The sequence below is a fragment of the Corticium candelabrum genome, chromosome 18 (assembly GCF_963422355.1).
Source record: "Corticium candelabrum chromosome 18, ooCorCand1.1, whole genome shotgun sequence".
In the NCBI taxonomy this organism is placed as follows: Eukaryota; Metazoa; Porifera; class Homoscleromorpha; order Homosclerophorida; family Plakinidae; genus Corticium; species Corticium candelabrum.
In genome coordinates, this window is record NC_085102.1 from 3,379,876 (window position 1) to 3,404,875 (window position 25,000).

Here is a 25,000-nt window from a genome sequence, read left to right on the forward strand (position 1 = left end):
GAAGTTGCCGTCTTTCTGTGACAAGAGTCTGACCCTCGCTGCAACAGCTGCAACTGCGCCATGTCTCTGTGTGGTCATCCGCTCTGGTGAGCGATAATTAATTACCAGACAATTACTGATGGTTTTCCTCCGCGATTAATTAATAGCGAAAACAAGAATTACCCTGTTTACTGGTGCAGCAGTACGGCGACAACATCCGTCAGTACGCACTATTATTCCTCTAACCGGCGCTTCCATATATCTACACTGCTCATCATTAAAACCATGAGTCGGATAATTGGTTGCCCCAATCGGGTAATTGATTGACTGAGTTGGATAATTGGTTGCCCCAACCGGATAATTGAGCGGGTAATACTGTAGTAGTCTCTCATCAATTCGATCAGTGAGTCCATCAGCGCTGAGACCGTGCTTCTACTGACTTGAACTTTTAGTGTTCTGTACGTAGAAGTTTGTGTCTAATAAATTATCGTCAGTCAGTGAGTCAGCCAGTCAGTTTGCTGTGATTCTACTGACTTGAACTACCATGGATAATATTTCTAGCTTTAGTGTTTTGTATGTAACAAAAGCTTGTGTGTAATGATTTTTTTGTCAGTTAGTCAGTCAGTCGATCAAGCTAATGGCAAGTATTATGAAGGTCGATGATTGACTTTGCATGGACATCATGCGGATTGACTTGGGTCATATTGACGAACCGTAACTGTATCTTTCCTACATGTAGTAATACTTCAGTTAGTCAGCGTGCACACCTAGGAATATACGTGGAGGTCTGCTTAAAAACAACTCAGGCCGGGGTCATGAAGCGGAAGTACTCGGGTTCGATCCCCTGGTGATTTTGAGGGGCTGGTGCCCCTAACCCATACATGTATCTCCAACAAGAGTATGTAGGTAAGTAGGTATGTAAGTATGTAGATACACAGGTATCCGTAGATGCTGACAGGCAATTACCTGTCAACGGTTTGTCAAGATTAAGCAGTAGTTGTAAGACCTCATCATGTTTCTCTCCTTCAATTGAATCTATTGGCACAAAAGAATTAATATGGTTGTATGATGTTAAAGATATGTTTGCAATATGCATGGACGCTAGCAGAGTCTTACCACTGATCAGTTTCACTTCTTGTCCATTTTTCCAAGCAGAAACCAACTCTTTCATTACATTCAATCTGCTGGTGAAATTGACTCCTGATGCTTCTGAAGCTAAACTAGCTAGTTTGGTAGCAATCTTTGAAGCCTGATGGAATTTTTCAAACTGCAACACGGACACGTGCTAATTTATGTAACAGTTGAGAATCACTTTGACAACGCACCTGAGAGTGTACTTTTCTTGAGGGTGTTTCAAAGCTAAAGATGGTTGCTGTAGACGGGCTTTGATGAGCAATAGGTGAAAATGCTCTGTAGTTAGATTTGTAGTAATCTAAAGACCATCTTCTGTCACAAAGTTCTTCAGTGAACATGTTCAATCCGAGATCAGATCGAGCTGGCAGTATGTGACGACAAGGCAACCTCATTGACCGCCAAGTCATGCACTTGCATGTTGCGGGGGTGACTACTATTGAACTATCGTTGTTTGCGACATGGTAATGTTGGTTGCCATCATTTGCGAGCTGTACCTTTGTCTTCATATCCATCTGTTTGACAACAAATCTGTAGGCATATGTTCATGTAACTTCATATAGTTAATCATTGCTGCATCAGTGATAGAATGGTATGTTACAGGGACTTTGAGAGTACACAGGCTTGCTTGATAGTCTCGTTCTGATTGAAGCACTCGTAAAATAAGAAAGAACTTGTCAACAAATGTTTCTAGTGATGAGTACCGTGATATTACTGATTTTAACTTTGCATTCAGGGACTCCAATCTATTGTTGGTATTGTTGAGGAAATTCCCTGTGCTATACTTTATCCCATCGTCCACTACTTCCTAATAGGGTGCCACTGATCATCAAAATACTGCAACACAATCGGAGGAGCACAATTTAAAACTGCCTATACAGATCCAGGTACTTTTTACACTTGGAGCATAGGCCATTTGCTGTACCATTTCAAGGCATGTGCTTCGCTGGCCAGAGGTAATGCCCATCTTCTCCATCGTTATCTCTTTTCGAAACGATCGCAATGTGTGGTTTAAGCGTATCAAAATAGCAGCAGAAGGGAAACTGGCAGCAAGAACATCTCTCTCTCTGTCATGTCTTTATCATCCATAATCACTCTTACAGACTTCCATTCAGGACTGTTTTCTTTGAAAATATTTGCTACACGTGTAATTGATGCCTTGGATTCTTCTAATGACAAGAATGCAGCAGCCACTTTAGAGTGGCCATTGCCATCTTCTATAAGCATTATAGAGAGAGAAAATCTCACTTCCAGCAGCTTGTAAGTCCAATCAATACATAGTAGTTCTGCGTATGCTGAAAACGCCTGCTTCATCTCCTCATCCTGAAAGAAGATGCCTTGCAACACGTTATTGTCACTGACGACAACATTCACACTAGCTCCTACAAGCAAAGCACCACAACGTACAAAGAATGCAACTTCAGGGAGAGCTGTTCATAACAGCCATGTACCATATTTGTCTGTCAGTTGCTTTACAGCTGTATTTAAATCGTTTCTTGTCTTTTCTGCTCTCATACCAGTACTAATATTGCTAAAGTCTTTTAGCAGCACTACGTTTCCTGTCATTTCTGCCAGCTTGTTCTGAATAATTTTTTTATTTGCTTCAGTTCTATAAGCTTTTCAGCTTCTTCCTTTGCTTCTAATGTTAGCTTTCTCTGACTGGGCAGTTGTTTGAACAGTTCCTGTACAGGTTTATAATATTCAAATAATACTATTTAGTATTAATGCAGCTACCGTATTGGTGAATAGCGTACTGTCTCTAACATAAACACAGGTCTCCAGTACAGTTATTTCTCCAATAAAAGCACGCTACGGGACCTCATACAAAGAATAAAAGGCACAGTATCCAATAAAAGCACGCATCTCGCAAAGTACCTATTACCAGTAGTCAAACGTAATGTATTGGATGGTAATAAATGATAGCTAAATTGTATTGCTATTGTAACCATGTTGAGTTAAACAACATTGAAATTACATAAGACACAGTCTGATCTTTAACTAATAAAGTCACATCTATCAGGCCCTTTGAAAAATTGAGGACGTGTTTATGTTAGAGATAATACGGTATGTGTTGGTACAGTACATGTACATGTACAAGATGAATTAATTATTCTTACTCTTGATATTTCATGATTATGGCTCTCTTTAAATCTTCGCACAACTAGTGACTGACCGTCTTCAGAAGCTCTTAGGGACAATTCAAATCGGCAGTCTTTCCTAGAAGTCCTGTTGATGGAAAGCACCAGAAAAATACAAAACACAATGAAAACGTAATTGGAAAATTAAATGAAAAAAGGGTATTGCGTGCAAATACTAAAGTTATAAAATTTGAGAAATTTGCATTAGCAAAAATTCTGGTAAGAATTAGTTAAGCTTATGTGCAGTTTGATGTGTTTGCTTATCCTTTGAAGTTTATGTTTAGTACTGTACGTACAAGGAATATTTAATTATGGTTTGTTATGGAACTGATCGTAAACCCTACATCTTAGGGAAATCCTGTTGCTCTTTTATGGTTTGGATACTGCACTCAAGTCAGGCAACACTCACAAGTAACGTTTCTTTGCACTTCGGTACAGAAGTAACAGCATGACTAAATTTTTGGTGTATTTTTAAATGTAGAAATTGTGCTTGTATAAAATTACAAAAATAGTATGTAATATGATATACAAATATGTTTCAGGTTACCGGTTGAATTTTACAAAACAAATCAACCAAATGTCTGAAACTGTACCCCAACAATTGTTGATATTTATTTTACTGTTGACTAGTTGATATTAAATGTGGTAATTTTCAAATTTGCTTAAGAATTGTAGAATATAGAATATCCAAATGCATCTACACCGCCACCCTGATACAAACTAGTAGATGTGAGAGATTCTTAGCATTTTTACCCAGCCCGTGCCTTGCTGTATTTTGAACATGCTTCGATCATTGAAAGACGTTTTTGTCTTTAGAAAGTGTGAAGAAAGAGTGAAGATGGTAAAGCAGCATTGATGTATACTGGGTATATTTATGTATTTTCAATAGTGTAGTACAGTACGCTGCAGATGTAACACTACATCAAAGGTTTCATTGATCAACTATCTGTATATATATATATATATATATATATATATATATATATATATATATATATATATATATATATATATATATATATATATAATAACAGTATTTGCCGAGCATAGTTAATTACTCTTTCTTTTTACATTTGTTCTTTATATCTGAGACTACTGTATGTACAGTATTTTAGCCTGGGGCCACAATTTGACCCATCACCATGGAAAAGGTGTAGGTCCTTGGATTCCTAAACGATTGCTAACTCACAAGCTGCACTTACGATGTAGACCGCTTTCCTTTTCCACGGGCAGCGAATTTTTTGCCTCCGTGAATGCAGCTATACGTCATCTCGTAGTATGTAATTGCGTCAGGAAAGGGACGATTGATGGCAGCCTCAACACTTCTCGAGTCTCTTCTCCATAATTTTGTATATGTTGATGATTCATACACCGACAATCGCTCTTGTAGGTCGGCGAACGAGTTGAATTTTTTCCCAACAGAAAAGAATGCGAAATCAGTCGGACTTCCCGCCATTCGTCGCTTCTAATTAGCATGACATCATCAGTCACGTGCAAATTACCGGGCACTCCAAGTCTTCCGCATCCGGGGCCTGTACCGGCTCTCTAGCCACTTCGTTTATCATTTTGTGGCTGATGAACATTAGCTACGTGTGTCAAGTGATTTTGTACACAAAATGTCTCTAGAGCACTGAGTGTTTGAGTCACGTGATTTGGCTATGTTGTTTAGTGCACGTTACACCAGACAATATGCACTTTCTGCCATGTTCTAATCAACACGAGTTAATTAACATTTGAGGGGTCATTGATTGTGGCACATACGGCTGTAATTAATTAATGCAAGTTTGCAGTACTGATTTGTTGTACGGCTCTAAGCATAAACGGAGTGTACCCCAAAAAATATTGTCACATTGTATACATACAAGTACAGGCTGGAAGACAAACGACAAACCGCAAAGTTTTGAAGACACGCCTACACACAAACTCGCGCAACACACAAAGAGTCTAACTGTTTGTCTTGTCATACTTGACAGCGATGTATCAGCATGCACCTACGTTTTTGCAGCTTCGTTTTTGTCAGCTTGTGATTGAGCTTTTGCTGCCCTGTTGCCCTTGTCTATCTTGCCACCGTTCTTCTTTGCTTCAGATGACTGCAATGCAGATGCTGTTTTTCTTGTAAATCCGTTTTTAACTCTTCCACTCTATAATGCAAAATTTTCTTTAATTAATTAATTAATTTATAAATTTATAAATTTTAATTAATTAATTAAATTTAACGGATCCAATAATAATTGACTAAATTTTGAAAGACTCAATGCACTCACGCACGCACACACACGTGCACACGCGCGCGCGCGCGCACACACACACATACATACACACACACACACACACACACACACACACACACACACACACACACACACACACACATACACACACACACACACACACATCACACTTCTGCTCATGCAGTAAGATAAACACATTGCAGTTAGCAGTCGGTTGCACGCTGATTTGTTCTACTCCATTTGCAGTGTGGCAAACGTTTGCATAAAAATTTCTGTTTGTTCACGTGAAGTTATCACAAGCCGTTGCTACCGACGATTAGAGCATTTTTAGCTAATTTCACCTGCATGCAACAAGTACTAGATAAACAGCCAAATCTCTGATTTTGTGAGTGTGCATGCATGCAATTCTAACATACAAATTTTGTCTTTTCGTTTTACTGGGAGATATCCTGAGCATAAGCAGATTCTTAGAATATATATTTCTGTCGTGTATTTGTTGTTTACATATTTTTCCTGCTGTTGGGGAGGATGTGATGCCAATGGAAACAACTTTGACAGTTTGCAACAATGTCGCAAAGACTGCAGAGGTTGGATTTGCCTATCCTATTGCTAAATAAAAACGTGAAATCAAGTCACTCATGTTAGTTTTACAGAATTGCCACAGAAATAGAAAGCACGATTCAAGTATTACTTTGATTCATTAATATTTGAAAAAGGTAAAGAGTTTACACATTCTTTTCTAGATTTTGGAATAAATTTGGCTAAAGGTCGTCCAACAGCCCCACTAAATGCCTTGTCTGCCTCATTCGTCGATGGCAGTAGAATCTATAACGAATCCACGAAAATAGTGGCCTCTAAATGGAAGGTCAGTCTGTTGCGGCTTTCAGAAATCTCAAAGATTGTGGTTGGGAATAGTGATTACAGTCTTCCGTCGTTGAATATAACTCTATTTTACGGTACTATGAAAATATTGAAGACGAAAATTGACCAAAAAGGACTTTGTCGATACGAGTGGATATTACCGTTTCCCATGTTAGTGACCTCTGTTCGTTTGCAAACATCAGCGTCTTCAGACTTGCATGTAGACGAAGTTGAAGTACTTGGGCAAAGTTACCGAGGTATGAATCACTGCCGTAATATCTCATTTGTCATGTTATGGTTAAACATGCACCTTTTTGTCTTCATTACAGGACAACAGGTCAATCTTTCGCATGTGGGAGCAACAGTTAAACAATATCCGGGCAGAGTAAAACTTGACAACACGACAATGACAGCCGAAAATGCAATAAATAGTATACTGGAACAGAATTCAGGACGTGGTCATGGTTTTCTAAAGTGTTCTTCGACATTACGGAAAAACATTGCCAAAAGACCTTGGTTTTTAGTCGATTTGAAAAACAACTATTTCATCACCGATATTAAATTGTTTTTACGAAAGGGTAAAAAACATCGAGCGAAGCAAATTGATCTGACAGTACATGTGACAAACACACGTCTTAGGTCTCGTTCACGTGCATTATCTTCGTCGGTCAATGCATCAAATCGCTGTGGAAAGCCATACTCGTCAGTTCAAGACAAGATTCCAGTGTTCCCGTGTGATTTCCCCCGCACTAGTCAATATGTAGTACTAACCCTCCCACAACCACAGTCAAGAGCTCTTCTGCAAGTTTGTGAGATCCAAGTGTTTGGTAAGATTTGAAGCATCGGAAAGTGAAATTTTTAGATAACTTTTATTAATATGCAGCTGTAGTGTGTAATAATTCCTTGGCTGCACTTGATCACGTCAGAGTACAAAATCAGACAAACGAGTTTGCTCCAGCAACAGCTACATGCACCTGCGAAACAGGGTACCGTCCGGAGACTTCTCAAGACTTGACTTGTGGCAGGAATGGCAGATGGTTAACACAGAATGGCAGTGAGCCGTATTGCGAGAAGATGCAACCGACGTCCATTTCACCACATGTGAGAGCAATTTTGTAAACGTTGTATCATAGTTTCCTAATCATATTGGCTGCATGCTGCAGGTGACAGCTGATACATAAAATGTGCAACGTGAATGTCTTTCACACTCGGTTTTCGTTTCTCTTTGAGCGGTATTAGGATGGACAATTTGACTTGGTTTACAATTACTGCTCTAGAAGTGTTTGTTTTCTTGTGTATTTTGCAAGAGCGTTTCGCGTACTTAACGACAGATAAACCAAACTCAAGCCTACACTGCAACCTAGACTATAGAGCTACAGCTAGCGTCATCAAAATGTTAGTTTCAGTTCCTCCAGCAAACATAAATCATAAAGAATGACGAAAGTACATGTAACAATTGCAATATCCTGTATAAAGCGCTAGATTTAGTCTTATTCATTATTAGAGGCGTATAATTTTTGCATGCAATCTCCCATACAGTATCAGGTCTAGACAGCTCTACGGTCACTCCGGTCCTGTCAATATTCGAAAATTGCACTTTTTACGGTAGCTGAAGCACATCAATTAACATCCGGTCTAGGGATGAGGTACTTAGCTAGAGGAGAACTCTCAACAAATCCTACAACTTCCTGAAACAAAGATACAAGACGTTGTATCTTCCTGCAGGAAGCTTACGGTCCAGCCAACCACAGAAGCAAAGAATGGGCCACGAGTTATTCAGACGATTCACTGTATGTAGCACGGAGTCTTACCCTCTTACCTAATTTTAAAGTAAATACTGTAGGTTTAACCGTACCAAATGCTGTGAGCGAACCCAAAATGCAGGGAAATATGTTCTTTAAACTAATCTAAAGGGTCTCCTTTTAAGGCTCCCAGATTGAACTTGCGTGTAGTCTCACGTAGCCAGAATCTTTTCCCGCATCATACTTCTGCAAAAATAGGGTCTGGTGCGCTTGCTTTGAAGTCGTCGTGTTGCCGTTTGTACAATAAACGGATAACTAAAGACCGGATAAACATATAAGGCATTACTCAGTACTAAGTGGTTACTTATCTCTTATCTACTCTGGCTGGAATTTCTTCTCCTTTGTCTTCTTGCGAATTGTGTTGTCATGTGAGCGACGCAGTCAGGTCTCTGCGAATGTGTAACTTATATGTGACTACACAGCACTCGGGCGCCGCTCCGGGTGTCGACAACAATGACATCAAGAACCGGACGTCTTCACACTGGGCCCGACTACGCAGTGAGCGCACTCTGCCTGTCTCTGTGTCGACTTCTAGCTAGCACGAGGCAACAAAACATGAGCCTAAGAACACACACAACAGCTCGGGCAGACACAACTAATTAAGTTACGTCTAGAATGTCGTCGACGCCCTGAGGTGTTGTGTAACTACACATAGAAGTTACACGTTCGCAGAGACATAAGTGCGTCGCTCACATGGCAACGCAATTCGCAAAAAGACCAAGAAGAGAAGGAAATTCCAGCCAGTGTAGATAAGAGATACGTAAACACTAACTACTGAGTAGTGCCATGCTCATCCGGTCTTTTGTTGTCCGTTTATCGTGTACAATCGGGAACACGACGACTTCAAAAGCAACATATTTTCGCGACGCGGGTAAAGAGTCTGGCTACGCGAGACTAACTTGCATAATACGTTTGGTGTCCCAGTTTGCTTTAGTCAATAATCACAACTAGCCACCATATGTCTCAAAATCCTTAACTCGAAAAGTGCACAGGTACCTTTTCTCCTTTGTTGGCCAGCAGTCACACTCTGATGGCACATACGGGTACTAACCACGCCCACACAGGTAATTTCAATGCTCTATTTCCTCGTTACGGTAAACGTCTGCAGTAAACGGTTGTGAAGGGTTGTGTCATGAAGTGACAGTTTTCATCTGAGATATTCATGAGAGTACAGGAGGTACACGTCTTCACTAGGGCCTGTAAGCCTTCTACACGCATGTCTAAGACTTAGCTCGTTTTCTCTAGCGTTAAGTTAATTAAACTTGTTTATATGTAACAGCTTTCGTTAGACATGATTCACAGGTAGTTTACTCAAGTGCTTCACAGGTGGTATACGGTACCATGGTATCCTAGCGCACGTTGCGCGAATATGGATCCTAATTTTAGTGCTATTGCGTTGTTCTTTTTTCTGTGCGTGCAGAATTGAATATACAACGGCAGTTGGAATAGAACTTGGCTCAGTAGTCAAAGGCAAAGCTTATCAAATACGGAATATGCGTTGCAAATGTTGGGTTCTTGTATAGATTGCTATGTGTATGTAATTCTTTGTCAATTTTGCTCCTGTGTGCGACGCAGATCGCAAACAATTTTAGACTAGACCGGACAATGACAAACATGATCGAATTACACAGTTTTGGTGCTAGACTCTTTCATAAGCGTTTGGCCTATCTGATTGGCTCTTAACGACTACGCCCCACAACGCTCCATAACCTGAGCAATCCCTACACAAAAGGTACTACCGTACCTTGTGATAGGGTAATTATCGGCTTGACAAGGTTATCAGAGATTGACTGTTTTGTTAAGCAATATCATGTACTTATTGGATCCAGTTTGCCAAAGAATTTGAAAAATGATGTGCAGGTTATTTCAATAGAATTAATTGATTGATAAAGAGTTTGGCGCAAAAAATTCATAAAAACACATTTGATGATACTTTTGGAGTACTGTTTCATCAAAATTTATAAGCCCTGTTCACAATACCTACTGTCCATTCCTCAAATTTACACTAAACACGAAACGTAACGTGACGTAAAAATTTTACTAACAAAAAGCTATCTACGTAACGTACCGTTACGTAACATGCCATTCTCATAGCATTCACATTGAGCTCCTCGCATACTGTCAGTGTCCCATTCATGACGTCATGCATGGACGCTAGGCAACCGCAAAGGAAAACTAAATTATCAGTGGTTGTCTATGTGTGACATCCAGTTTGAGAAACACTGACATGTACTTTCCAAGGCTGTGGCAATAACTTTCTACAAATCCTTTTTTATTAACAAATTGATCTTGAAATCCGCGTTTATGACGTTGTATAAGCACGGGCACTCGTGTACACAAGGTCAATAAGCATCTCGTCGGTATACATCTTACAGCAGGAAATTGCGCATGCTCAAGAGAGACACCCACGCACTGCTCCAAGATTGAGTAATTGCTTACTATGTTAACCGGGAAAGTTGAATCTATCTCAACGTCTTAGATTACGTTACTAAAATGAGTACAGTACGTTAACGTCACGGCAACAACAGTGGTCAGTGTGAATAATCTTGCATAACGTAACGTCACCCAACACGCGCAACATCAATAGAACAAAGAGATGCATGCAGCAATTATCTTTGCCCAAGAGCGAGTCAAGAAAGCAAACAGACGAACCACAGATCAAACAATGTTCACTCATTGCAATCACTACCAATGCTGAGGACCAACTACAACTTACCAGGCACAATCACAAACGACAAAACGTGATCCTCGCATCATTCTTTCGGCCTGAACACCCGTATGCCGGATGCTCGATGCACGTCGCTTCTGGTCGCCAACTGGATCACGGTACCGCCTTTGACCGGAATCTTGTGTACGCCACTGTCCCAGTCCGTCCAGTAGATGTAGTCATCGTACACGTCAAGGGCATAGATGTGAGTCGAATTAGTAATATATGTGACGCGTTGCGATTGCAAGTCGAATGAGGCGACGTAATCTTCCTTGGCGTCTCCAAAGTACAAAGTCTTTCCGTCTTTACTCATAGCCAAAGCGTTAGGCCATGAAATGCCCGTCGAGAGCAGTACCTTAGGTGTTGCATGTTCGGATACGCGACTCGAGATATCCAGCGAAGAGATGGTGGCATTATTTCCCCATTCAGTGAAGTACAACTTACTAGGTGAAAAACCCGGATGAAAAACCTGGATGAAGTATAGAAATATTGCTTTGTTTTGGACTCACTTTTGGTCGGGTCTCACGATGAGAGATCTCGGGCCGTCGAGACCGTCCACGACGCGATGAACCTCACCGTCTGGCGTGACGTAGCATATTTCGTTGGCTCGATAGTCCGTGTAATACAGACGGTCGTTCGTAGAGTCGTAAACGAGTCCGTCCGGCACGCAGAGACGACAAACGTCTCGATGACGGTCGTGAGAAAGCACCGTTGTCACGTTGCTTCCGTCTAGATTCGCCGACTGTATATTTTTTGCATCAACGTTTGTCCAAAACACTCGCTTCCCTTTGTAGTCGTAATCTATGGCGACGAGGTTTGTCTGAGGAGGCAGAGGAAGTCGCGCGGTCCACGACGCACTTTCTCTTACGGGGATAGCAATGATAGATTTCATCGATGCCGCGAGAAGGAAGGTTTCGCTTGGAACTAGAAAGCGGAACACGATAAACGCACGTCCTTGAGCTGACTGATGTATAGACAGACTTGTAGTGGTAGAATATGCATGCGTATATACTAGACTTTAGCTGTTTTGGTATGCAGTCATTGTAGATAGAACTTTCTAGAACGACACAACACTTACGTATGCAGCTGCTTCCACTGGTGATCAACCCACTCGGGCATACGCACACGTACGATGAGCTTCCAGACGAGAGCATGCACATCTGCGGGTGACGACACGTACTGCAAACGCCTACGACAGTGAACAGCCGTTTAACACCGAAAAGGCGTCGCGTGACAACGACTCTTTGCACCTGATGCCTTCGTGCACGTTTTCTGTAAATGAGCAATGCCGTTGAGCCTTGGGTTGTGGTTGCACGATACGCCTTGCACGCTACCGGACGTTTTATGCACGCGGCTAACACAGTGGGACACCCAGTCCGTAACGTACAAGTAATTTCCGAGTAGTGTCATGTCAAACGGTCTTCTGATGTAGGAGAAGGAAACAGAGATTTCACTTTGCAATTTCGTCTTAAGATCGACGTAGTGTATAGTCGCTTGCGCAAACTCGGCCCAATACAGAAGCTGAGCGCTCTCATCGAGCGTCAAACCCGCTGCCATGTAGACGGAAACGAGCACCTTCGGTGACCCAGTGCAATCCATCGATGCCTCATAGATAGCCGACCTGTCGATATCGCTGAAGTAAAACGTCCTACCAAAGACAAATTTTGTGGTAATATTATGTTGAGGTAGCTAATGCTGGTCTTACCCGATCTTAATGTTTAGTGCTAGAGAGAATGGCTTGCTAACTGTCGGACTTGAAAAGCAGACCGTCTGCAGCGTACCGTCAAAGTTTGACACTGCGATTAAAGGCTTTGCGAGATCAGTGTAGTAGATGTTGCCTGTTGCGCAGTCTGCTGCAATGCCCTTGGCATCCGGAAGCCCGCCGACGATCGTAAGCGTCTCTGAGCCGTCGAGTCGACTGCGCTGTACGGCGAAATTGTTTGTATACACGATATACGAGTGTCCGGAGCGTTTCACGTAGTCGAGTGCGACCATACTTCTTAGATGACCGATGGGTAAGACTTTCGAGTCTGTTCCAAACAAGCTGCTATTTTGCATCGCTTCGATCCACAAGAGATTTTTAACGTTGGCGACCAACAGGTGATCGGTTGCAACTAAATGATTACGTCATATACAAATACTGCTGTGTGTACGTGCGTGCGTTCGTGTGTGTGTACGGCTGTCCGTGTGTGTGTGTTTGTCCATGTGTGTGTGTGTGTGTGTGTGTGTGTGTGTGTGTGTGTGTGTGTGTACGCGCGCGTGCGTGTATATGTGTGTGTGTGTGTGTGTGTGTGTGTGTGTGTGTGTGTGTTGTGTGTGTGTGTGTGTGTGTGTGTGTGTGTGTGTGTGTGTGTGTGTGTGTGTGTGTGTGTGTTTGAGTCCGTGTATGCGTGTGTCCGTGTGTTCGTGTGTCCGTATGTGCGTGCGTGTCCATATGTGTTTGAGTGTCCGTGTCGGAGTCTGTGTCAGTGTCCGTGTCCGTGTCTGCGTGTGTGTGCGAGTGTCCGTATGTGCGTGCGTGTTTGTGTGTGTTTTGTGTCCGTGTCCTTTGTCCGTGTCCGTGTCCGTGTCCGTGTCCGTGTCCGTGTCCGTGTCCGTGTCCGTGTCCGTGTCCGTGTCCGTGTCCGTGTGCGTGCGTGCGTGCGTGTGTGTGTGTGTACAACATTTCAGGGTATTGTGTATGTACCTTTGCATTGAGTGTTGTCTTGATCGTCGAGTCTATATGCGAGCGGGCAGTCGCACCTTCTCTCTCCTGAAGGTGAGGTGAAACACAAATGACTGCAGCCGCCGTTCTGCAGTGAGCACGGACTGAGGCTCTGACCTAAACAAACGCCCAGAAGGTATATTAGCTATTCTGCTGTATGAGTGCATGCATACACTCATATATGCCTGCTGATCATCAACATACACTGGCAGTGATCGCAATAAGAGCAAACACCGTAATAGCTTTTGTATACAACACTGAAATTCATCTTGTGAGGCTCAGAGTCTCCAACATGCAAGTAGGCAGGATCGTTGCGAGTAGCAACCGTGTAGACAAGACCTAAACCTTTGCATCCCAAAGCCATGTCGTTGATCTGTCCCGCCTAAACAAACAAACAAACAATAAACGTAACAAATATATACACAATCATACTGTCACGTTATCCACGTGATAACAGGGGTTGCATGTGATACGGGTATTATGAGTGGGAGGAGCTACACCGGTGTTTGCATAGCAGCGATTGACTAGTGTCAGTAATGAATGAGTTGGGCGTGGTTTTATCGGCAGTATAAATGTAGTGATGAGAGATCGTTGAGTCAGTCAGTGTGAGGCGAATATGGACGCAGACATAGATGCGTTAAAGTTATTGGAAAATTTGAACTAGTAACGACTATAGACTATTACCCCTCGCTTGTCAATTAGAGTCACAACTCTAAGCGCAATCAAAAAGTCTTATAGATGAAAGAACCGCGGGGGCACTGGCGGTTCGTGCCCCTCAACTTTCTCAGTTGTGCACAGACGTAGAGAATAAAACGAATATGTAAGACTTAGACTGACGTCACATACTATAGTGTTTACTGTTGTTTGTTGTGTTACATGCATACGTCGGTAGAAAAGGACTCACTGTGTGCTATGTAACTATCATTCGCTCGTAACAACTATACAGAATGGCATCCAGTTAATTAAGAACAAGCCTACCCTTGCTCTTGTTATCTTCATGTAGTTGTTGCCGTTGTAGTCCATCTTGTATATCTCCTGACGGTGTTTGTCGCCAAAGAAGACGATCTGTTTGAGACGGTCGAGAGCGAGAGCCTGCGGGGAACGCAAGGCCGAACGATCGGGCGTGCGAGTGGCGAGTGTTTTCACGCGCGATCCGTCCGTCTCGGCTCTCGCCACTTGCACATCAAACGGTCCCACATCCGTAAAGAATATATACCTAAAACAATGCACCGACATGATTGTATTGACCTTAGAGATTGTTATTGTATTACACAATGGCAGATCCAGAAAGGATACGAGCACTGTAGGGTACAGGCAATGTGACGTCACGAAACAAAAATCAAACACATCTGTTTTAACTTAATTATCATTTTACTAAATACTGATAACAGAATTATGAAAAAAAATTACATTGCCAAGCGCCACTTTCATGCAAATCACATTTTAGTTCTAAATTGTTTTATACAATCTGCTTTTGCGCATACTCAAATACCTCAGAAAACAATTCGGTGCACTATACTTCCGGTCTCAAAGGTTTAGGCGCACCCCTGTTGCGCCACCCTCTAAATCCGCCACTACCAAGTCAGTATACATACCCCGCGCACGAGTCGACTGCAATCGAAAGCGGCTCTTCAAGTCCGTCCTCTGCCGTCAGAATGTCCTTAGACACTCCGCGCGTTACCTCGTCCAGATTATTTTTTCCAACTTTCATCACGCTAATCGTCGATCGGCCCAAATCGGTCCAGTAGACCATCGTGTTGCACTGATGCAGAGCGACTCCACCGGTTCTTTCTAGATTCCAGGCTACAGACTTGATATGGTAATCAAACCGATCATCGGCGCACTTCTCGATCGATTCCGAATCCGAGCACCTAAAAAATCGGATGTAACTTAGACGTGTAAAAATTGATTAGGCAATTATTTGTGAATATTTGAATTGATATAATAATTATGACAGTGACGTCAGTAAATATAGAGGCAACACGATAACGCATTCGCAAATCGATTGACAGATTTGCTGTAACCTCTTGAAGCGCAATTCAGTTCAAAACTTTTTCGAGGGAGAGCGAGAACGATTGAAATCGACTGCAATGTGTAGTGAATTGTTATTTACGGGATTTGAATTGTTCTAGGATGGGATTTGAGTTGCATATACGGGATTTGAGTTGGCATCTATACGGGACACTAGGTTTTGCCGGTTTGACTGTGCAGTCATTCGGTTATTGCTTGTTCTCTCGACAAACACACAATATTGCTGTTCTAGAATGGCGCGTTAGCATTTGCTACGTGGTACAAGAAAACGTGCTGCAGATCTACGACAAACGACGAATTCGACACGTACATACTTAGCTCTAGAGTTGTGGTTATACTTACCTGATTTCGTTATTCTTCGCATCCGACCAGCACATGACCTTGTCCTTCTTGCTACAGTCTAATCCACGTATCTCTCCGACTACGGCAGACGCGTTTCCGTTTGCAAACAAGAAACCGGCTTGGTGGTGCGTGGCGTTGAACGTAACATTCACCACGTTATGGGCGTGACCGACGAAAAAAGTGCTACCTATGAAAGGAAAGTTGTCGAACAAGAGTGAGTCGTGCCAGTGAGTGAGTCGTGCCAGTGAGTGAGTCGTGCCAGTTACTTCTCTCTAGGATCTATTACCTTCAAACCCTGACACCGTCGAAGCATAAGTAGCCAGCAAGCAGAAAAGAGTACAAGCAGCAAAGGATTGCAGCTGCATTGTTTAGTCACCACTTGGAGCGGACTCTAGATCTGCAAAGCGTTGAATGAGCAACAATTGGAGGGTTGTGTCTGATAGATTTCACAGTGTCACAGTCACAGTGAGAAAATTAACGGGAAATCAGTATCACCTATACTAGCCACATCCGTCGGGCAGTTTTCGAAAGAATTTTACCACGCCCGGTTGCAAATTAAGCATGTGTTTACTACATTGTAAATTCAAAATTTCAGTAGACGTCTGAGACATTGCAGAGATAGAATGGTCTGCTGTTGCTATATTTATACTTGAGACGATGAAGGGATAATGCGGTGCGAGTAATTATCAGTTTTCATGTTCGCATCACTACGTTTGCTATCGCTAGTGCCTAGGGGTGGTAAATTAGCGGATTTTGATTGTTCAACCAGGATATTAGTTATCAAACGTTTCACGCTGTTAGAGTATATAAACACTTGACACATCAAGTTGCATGCACAATCTCTACTCAGAAATCGGTTATCATCTTCACCCCTTCTGTGTATTTGTATTTCACGAGAAAGGGCGTGTGAAGTTCAATTTGTTTGTCAGCAAACAACTGATGCAATTAACGTGTTGATGTTGTGAGCAGACTATGCTCTATTGTTGGCTGCTCTCGAGAGCTGCTGGTCAACCTCCATGGTTTCTATTGCAAGTGGATAGACATTGGTAAACATATAATCTCAGTACTCAAGAGCAATAGACTGGCTTTGAGATATAACATTCCCGCCGGAAGTCTAGAGTTAGGATTTGTATAGGGTGTGGCTGTACGAATGCGAGACTACGACGTTTTAGTCTCAGTCAGGTAGACGCGCAGTGCCGTCACGGGCGAATTTCTTGCCCACTTGACAGGCTGCCAACATAGCAACTATACAAACTACACGAGATCTACTAGTAGACGAAGCTGTTTGTGCAGCTCATGCAGCGTCAACTGTTATCGGAAACGCCTACCAATTAGCATTTCCGGGCAACGAGGAACAAGCCTTCTACACCTGTGACGTGTGTGCATGTACAGCACAATTGCCAATTGATATAGAAGTACAGTTAGTACTAATTTACTCTCTTGCATGCAGATGTTTTTGCCGATTGGTGGTCGGACAGTGCAATGTGACATTGCAACTGTGAGTTGGTGAAATTGTCACAACTAGTAGTCAATGTGCTGTACTCGCAGCTGCATGGTCACTATGCACCCATTTGTCTAAACTGCGTATTTCTAAAAGTGTGGCTAGAGGTGTGCTTTTGCGGATTGTAACTAAATCAGTATATGAATGTGATTTACTTACAAGGTAGAGACAACGCATTATTGTTTCTCTTTCGACGGTTTTAAAACCGAGGATTTATCAAGAACACAAAACTGAGAGTCTTTAGGTCGCTAGTGATGCCAGTTTTACTATATGGTTGTGAGACTTGGGCAATCACTCAAGTAGATATTCGAAGACTGAACTCTTTTCATATGCGATTTATTAGATCTATCTTGGGTGTATCAAGACTGAACAAGATAAGAAATTCTTTCAATTTGAAATCTGCCAAGGAAGAACCAATTGAACGTCAAATTCAACATCAAAGATTGCAGTGGCTTGGTCATTTACAACAGATGAACGCCTCTAGTCCACAAAAGTTGTTGTTGAGAAGCAAGTTGCATAATGTGAAACGCCCTCAGCATGGTCCAAAGAACAGGTGGATTGATACCATCCAACGAGACCTGGTGTGATTGACTATTGACTCGTCACAAGCCAATGACCGCTCTTCTTGGCGAAAACTTCTACGATACCGAAGCCCATAGTGGGTATGGGGGAAATCCAGAAATTCCAGGAGTTGTGTGTGTATGTCTGTGCGTGTGCGTGCGTGTTTGTGTGTGTGTGTGTGTGTGTGTGTGTGTGTGTGTGTGTGTGTGTGTGTGTGTGTGTGTGTGTGTGTGTGTGTGTTTGTGTAGTTTGAAGTCACAGTGATGGCAAGCCATGACATAGGGTGCGTTCGAATACTAGTTCCAGTTCTAGAACTGGAACTGCCAGAACTGTCAGAACTGTTGAAACTCTTGCTCGCAAACGAACGCTTAGAACTGTCAGCAAGTTGAGCATGCGCAAAGGCTCATACTTCCAGTAAGTGTCAATACGAAGTAGCGTGACGTTTCTACTCCACTTGTTGTAGTCTGTTCGAACATCAGCAGTGCTTTCGCTTTCGGTTTTTTGGAGCTGCTTGCGCCAAGAAGGTCACTGTAATCAGTCCCAAATGTCGTTCTTCTGGTGTTTGACAAGCCGATGGTCGCCACAAGTGTTCATTATAACAAACAAGAAGGTCCACGGCGGCCTCAGCATCTGTACCCGTCATTTCACTTCGTTAACCTGCGGGAATTTTGCATGTAGGGCGTGACAGTTCTAACAATTCCAGCTCGCTGGGCAGAACTGCTAGAACTGTTCTGACAGTTCTAGAACTGTCAGAACTCCCAATCGAACGCTATAGAACTTTCTCCCCCCTACAATTCCAGTTCTAGAACTAGTATTCGAACGCACCCATAATTTCCTTGGCAAGAAACTAACACACAATTGCTTCTCTCTACTCATGAGTATAAATGAGTACCTGGGCATTAACTGGGGTCCTAAGGAGCCATTGGCTGTGATGTGACATCACCCACTGGGGTCCTAGTGAGACTTCGGGTGCTGACACCACAGTTGACTTCACAAGTCGGTACTCCTGCGAGTGCCTGGCCGGCTCCAAGAGTTTGCTAGCGCAGGCCCAGAGTTTCCTGAGTAGCGCACAGGGCCCAGCTTAACAGCTGGCGGCGTGACCTCTGAGAGACAGCTTCTGACATTTAGGATTTAGGACTTTAGGACGGTGCCTGCCTGCTGCTGCATAGTGTGTACTCAGAGCAACGATTGCTCTCTTTCATTAAGATTTTGCTTCTGAAGCTGTTGATCTATGATTTACAAAAATTATATGTATACTTTAAAATTAAAATAATCACGTGACGGGTTGGTGACGTAATTGGTCCATTTTAATGTCTTATGCACCGCTCACTTAACGTTAGGCTATAGTCATGCACGTAATAGGTAATGCAATCCATCTGCAGTTACCAGTTAGACTTACCAATACAAGTCATTCTTTCTTGTTTACTCCAGATACCTGTGGAAGAGCAACGAAGTTTTTGTAGCCTCCGGGAACGTAGTACCCCGTGTTACATACAAGCTTGATTTCATATCCTGGGTTGTAGCTGTTGCCAACGAAATGACCATAAACACAGGAGGAGAACAAGACGTCTGACTCTCTATACCACAAATGACATTTCTATACAACTACACTATAGCAATGCTTGTGCGACCACTCTCGCTATGTCTACACAACACTGTCACTATATGTTATACTGTTTACTCACGTGATACGGATTTAAAAATTTCGAAGAAAAGGAGTAGTTCCCACAAGAAAATCGCTCCGTTGAATTTCAGTGCTGACATACTGCGTCCAGTGGAACCTTCTTGCTGATCTATTGGTTAATTAATACATTGTGGTCATACGTCTAGACTGGAATACTGTCAGGTCACGTACGAAAGTTTGCAGACTGAGGATTAGATGATCTTTTTGTACCCAAACAGCGTACTCAACAACGGAAACCAAGTCAAACAAATGTGCTTGGGACCTCTGATAACAGCCAAAGGGCGAATGTTGTGGTAGGTCAAAATTTGCCAGTTCATCCATAGAATCACACTAGGGCTTAACTTGATGATGACACGTAAGCGGAACGGTCACAGTTTAACACAACCTGAAAAAGTTGTCAGTGTCATCATTCATGCGTTTTGTCCCTTGCCCATTTACGGTTTGAATCCGTTTGTATTTACAGCTCCAAGTAGAAACCACCAGAATGTGTATGTAAAATGTTGAACTGAGTCATAAAATGGCTGTTGCTGAGGACAGATGTCATCTAAAGCTCTCTCTGTGCACAACAGGCAGTAGGTGCTTTGACACATTGCATAAATACCTGATAATTGAATCACATTAGACTGAGCTTCTCAGCGTAACTCACCGCCTATATGCAATAGTCTCACACGCACAAATCCCGCAAACGTCTGCTACTGTAATAGCTTCTGAGCTAATAAACACTGAACTTTTCCTTTTTTATGAATGAATGGGTGGTGCTGTATTAGCCTCCTGACACGGCTGGTAGACAAGGGGCGTGTTTTAAGCAAGTCAAACGCACACTATTTACACGATTGCTTCTATTCTACTCTAGCACGTTAGTCCGCAATACCACTACGTACTTTAACAGAAACGAATATTCTCAAGGAAAGTTGCAAATCCGTGCAATTTTTCTCTTTGGAGTTCTCACAGGCATAGACGCATTCAGCGTTTAGATAGGCTTGACTTCTCAATACTAATTACAATTGATCTGTCTCAGCGATTAGGTTGGGAGAAAACTTCTTCCTCTGAAACATACGGTCTGTTACAATGCTGAAGGTATCGCTTTACGAGCACTACATCAACCCGTGTAGTCAGAAGTGTACGTTCCTGTTGGTAATAGGTGAGACTGATATCAACAAGACCAATTATCCTGCAATCTCTCATAACTTTCATAATCCTACAAACAACTTGAAGCTGAAAAGCGATGAAAGAAAATCAATACTACAACAGCTAGCTTCCTGGCAGATAAATTTCACCATGCCTGCCATTGTACAGTACACCTAACCTAAACCTACCTAAATGTCAGGAGCTGCCTCTCAGAGGTCACGCCCCCAGCTGTAGAGCTGTGCACTACTCAGAAACTCTGGGACTGTGCTAGCAAATTCCTGGAACCGGGTCAGGTACTCGCAGGAGCACCGACTTGTGAAGCCAACTGTGGTGTGAGCACCATAAGTCTCAGAAGGCCCCCCCTGACTGATGTCAAATCACAGCCGAATGTTTCTTAGGTCCCCAGTCAATGTCCAGGTACTCATTTATACTCCTGATTCAAGAGAAACAAATATGTATTAGTTTCTTGCTTAATTAAGGAAATTATGTCATCACTGTAACTTGAACTTGTGACCGTTCAAAGTCCCGGATGTACACACTAACTATTATGACTCTCTAACCAACTGAGCTATTGCACCACACAAACACACACACGCGCACACACACACACACACACACACACACACACACACACACACACACACACACACACACACACACACACACAAATACCCACACGCACGCACGCACGCACACACGCGTGCAAACACACAAACACACACACACACACACAAACACAGCACCTTCACGTGATTACGTACATCCGCCTGTCTTCTAAATCGTTGCTTTTCCTTTCGTATTAGGCAGCGGATTCGCATTCTTTGAACCTGACAGTGTCGCAGCTGCCGAGTTGGGTACTGCATCGGAAAAAACAAGAACAGACTTCAATCTCAAATGACTTGTTGTGCAGTACAAAAACTCCTTCAACCCACCTGCCAACGTACGTAAGAACGCGACTTCTCGCCAAACAGCCCAACATAACACGTGGAGACGCTGTCCATTCACAGCCACCTCAATCCCGTATAACATACCCGTATCTGGTTACAGAAGAAATACCCGTATATTCAAACAATGAGGACACTTGTACTGCAACCACCAGCAATCAGCGATGAGCACCAACTACAACTTAAGACAAAATGCTTGCTGGATGCTCGATACACGTCGACAACTGAGTCACGGTAAAAGAGCTCTTGAATCGCAATAGACCTCTTCACAGGGCGTGGCACTGTCGACGTCATCGCCTACCGCACGCCGATCTGGTTCGCTTTTGATGTGTTGGCGTTTGTTAACCGCGTGAGTCTAGAGCCAAAGCAACAATTTTTCTTTCCGAACTTTAACCGGTGCGTATAGCGATGCATCGAATCAGATGAGGCCTCATTAGGACTCGGCTCTTGTGTGTTTTGCGTGTTTTGCAGTGATAAACAACCTCTTTCTGGTCTCCTTCGTGATTCTACCGCGTCATTTTGAGTGATGATGTAACATTGAGACTTGACAGACGTCAAATGCTGGTACAAACGTGCGTACGTAATATAAGATGCGTGTTCTGTGTGGTACGCACTTACCAAATGGTTTGGTTTGTACCTCCTGAATACTTCCTAGAACGTGCGGCGTTTAGGGAATTAAAGGACCTTAAGTAGCAAGTAGATGAAATTCTGTTAATTAATACAATTAATTAATGTTGTAGCAATATAATTGAGTATTACTATTAAAAATGGTGTACACAATGAAAATGAAATTGAACAGCAAGTGGTAGTGTATCCTGGGGCATTACACACAAGAGTACAGAATGCTAACAAGAGCCAATATATATTGACCTTTACAAACTAAAATTGATATCAATGACACTAATTACTACTAATTTACCGTACAAAAATTAAATCTAGGAAGCTGGTTGACATGAAATATGGTATGAAGTTGTAATTGCAATGCACACTGACTCGTGCCAACATTATCTATACAAGAGGTGGATGCAAATTTGTTAGATATGAACAAACAGTAAATCTAATATATAAAGCTCAAATTGTCTGTGTGTGTGTGTGTGTGTTCTCGTTTGGCGGTCACGTCTTTTGTCCGTTCGCAACCGAAATTGGCACGCACACTCGGCGCACACAGGGGAAGGTTTGCGTAAAAATGTTAAAAAAAATTAAGCACCGGGTTCCCTCTCGAGGGGTCTACCCCCGCCTAAAATTTCTCGATGACTCAAACGCTACACATTCCAGTTCATTCGAACACACGCCCACACCAGTCCCGTGTAGAACGTATGCATCGTCGTCCTTCGCAAAGCTTCGAGCAATCGAATATCTCTTGCCGACGAAACTTACTCTTCTATCGCTTTCGTTTCTCTTCAAATTCTAATTGCATTTGCACCGAATCCAACCTACACGTTTCTGCAGCAAGCGCTACACGGGGAGTGTGTCGATTTCTATCGAAACAAACGCGAAGAGCAAGATTAGAATTCATTCAGCGCATCCGGGACCTCGCAACAAAGATGCACGTGACGTGTCCTCAGACCTAACTTTACACTACAGTATCTTGCCCGTACACATTGCAAAATGCTATGGTTCGTTATCCTTCTGATCACCCCTCTATGTCGATTCTAAGAGAAGCCACTTGTCGGCATTTAATTAATTAATGACTTGCTCCTCAGTAAACAGACCTCCTCCTTTAAGAAAAGGAGGTAGCACAAGAGATGCCCAACGTTGATGAGAATGTCAGCAATAACAAACCCTTTGTTTGCCATGGCTTGATCTCCAGGCACAAATTTATTGAGAAACCAGACTGCTTGGTAAGTCCCTGTCTGTTATGGCACCAGTAAATAGTCGTGACACAAGCATAACATGACCACATGGCGATATTGCAACCAATGCTTTCACAGTGTGGTGGTGTTTGTATCTGGAGAAGGAAGCTGATTGCAAACCCCTATCTGAATGACGTTCTGTAAATAATTCTGTTGCATCAATGATGCAGGTCTTTTTTAGGAAAGTCTCTCTAAATGACTGTGGTAGACTTCGATGTAGAGTATCCCTTGGCAACCACCAGTCAACGTCAATCAAATGGCAATAAAGTTTATCCATGTGACAAAAATACAGATACATTGGTACATCCAGGAACACAGCAAATAACCATGATGGCACGGCAACTACACACTCCAAAAGGTGAAACACAGTACAGCAACACTGAGTTACTGGTTCATTTATATGACAACCACGTACAGCTGAGGACATTATATCAAGATGAAATGTTAATCAAGCATTCTCTTCTTACCTCTCAGTACCACCAGACTTGTCTCAAGATTTCCTCTTCACGTCAGTCATTCCCTAAACGCCGCACTTTCTAGGAAGTATTCAGGAGGTACAAACCAAACCATTTGGTAAGTGCGTACCACACAGAACACGCATCACAGATTACGTACGCACGTTTGTACCCGCATTTGACGTCTTTCAAGTCTCATTGTTAAATCATCACTCAAAATGACGCGTAGGGTCACGAAAGAGATCAGAAAGAGGTAGTTCATTACTGCAACACACGCAAAACACACAAGAGCCGAGTCCTAATGAGGCCTCACCTGATTCGATGCATCGCTATACGCACCGGCTAAAGTTCGGAAAGAAAAATTGTTGACTTTGCTCTAGACTCACGCGGTTAACAAACGCCAATGCATCAAAAGCGAACCAGATCGGCGCGCGGTAGGCGATGACGTTGTTAGTGCCACGCCCTGTGAAAAGGTCTATTCAGCTCTCTAGAGAGACAGAGAGCGAGAACGATTGAAATCGACCACAGTGCGTAGATTGCTGGGATTTAGTTGCTAGACACGCGGAAGCCCGACGATGGTTTGCCGGTTTGATTGGTCATTGATTAAGTTTGTTCTTGCTTGTTCTCTAGACCAATAAACTTTGTGTTCCAGAAATGTGCTGCAGCTCGACAACAAATGATGCGAATTTGACACGATCTTTCTTGACCTCGCTAGTAATTATTCTTCGCATCCGACCAACTTGTTCACAGTCGAGTGCATGCACCTATATCATGTATCTTTCCGACTATTGCTAACAGCATATACCGCTGCCTCCGCAGAATGCGTGGCGTTAAAGGAGAACTCTCACGATTTTCAAGTTGGGGTCAGATACAAGTACTTTCCATGAACAGACGATTCGAAGGGCCTAGTGTCTTGTGCGCGACATCTTCACGGCAGGAGAAACGGCG

At 42.8% G+C, this 25,000-nt stretch overlaps 1 protein-coding gene and 1 pseudogene across 3 annotated transcripts; both read right to left on the reverse strand.

The window, feature by feature from the left end:
- Window positions 1-2,424, reverse strand: part of LOC134193685 (zinc finger SWIM domain-containing protein 1-like) — a 6,350-nt pseudogene extending 3,926 nt beyond the window's left edge.
- Window positions 2,425-10,596: 8,172 nt separating this feature from the next.
- On the reverse strand, window positions 10,597-21,823 carry LOC134193995 (low-density lipoprotein receptor-related protein 4-like). Of its 3 annotated transcripts, none has more exons than XM_062662882.1 (11): window positions 21,733-21,823; window positions 21,562-21,657; window positions 15,149-15,424; window positions 14,532-14,769; window positions 13,758-13,935; window positions 13,536-13,670; window positions 12,555-12,963; window positions 12,100-12,497; window positions 11,928-12,038; window positions 11,359-11,773; window positions 10,597-11,292 (listed from the first exon to the last, which is right to left on the reverse strand). In XM_062662882.1, coding segments are annotated over exons 2-11 (2,559 nt in total). In that variant the 5' UTR covers window positions 21,564-21,657; window positions 21,733-21,823; the 3' UTR covers window positions 10,597-10,895. The 3 variants fall into 3 exon arrangements, with proteins under 3 accessions (XP_062518866.1, XP_062518867.1, XP_062518865.1); XM_062662883.1 differs by having other exon boundaries at window positions 21,544-21,657; XM_062662881.1 differs by lacking the exons at window positions 21,562-21,657; window positions 21,733-21,823 and adding exons at window positions 15,927-16,113; window positions 16,213-16,557.
- Between the last annotated feature and the right edge of the window lie 3,177 nt (window positions 21,824-25,000).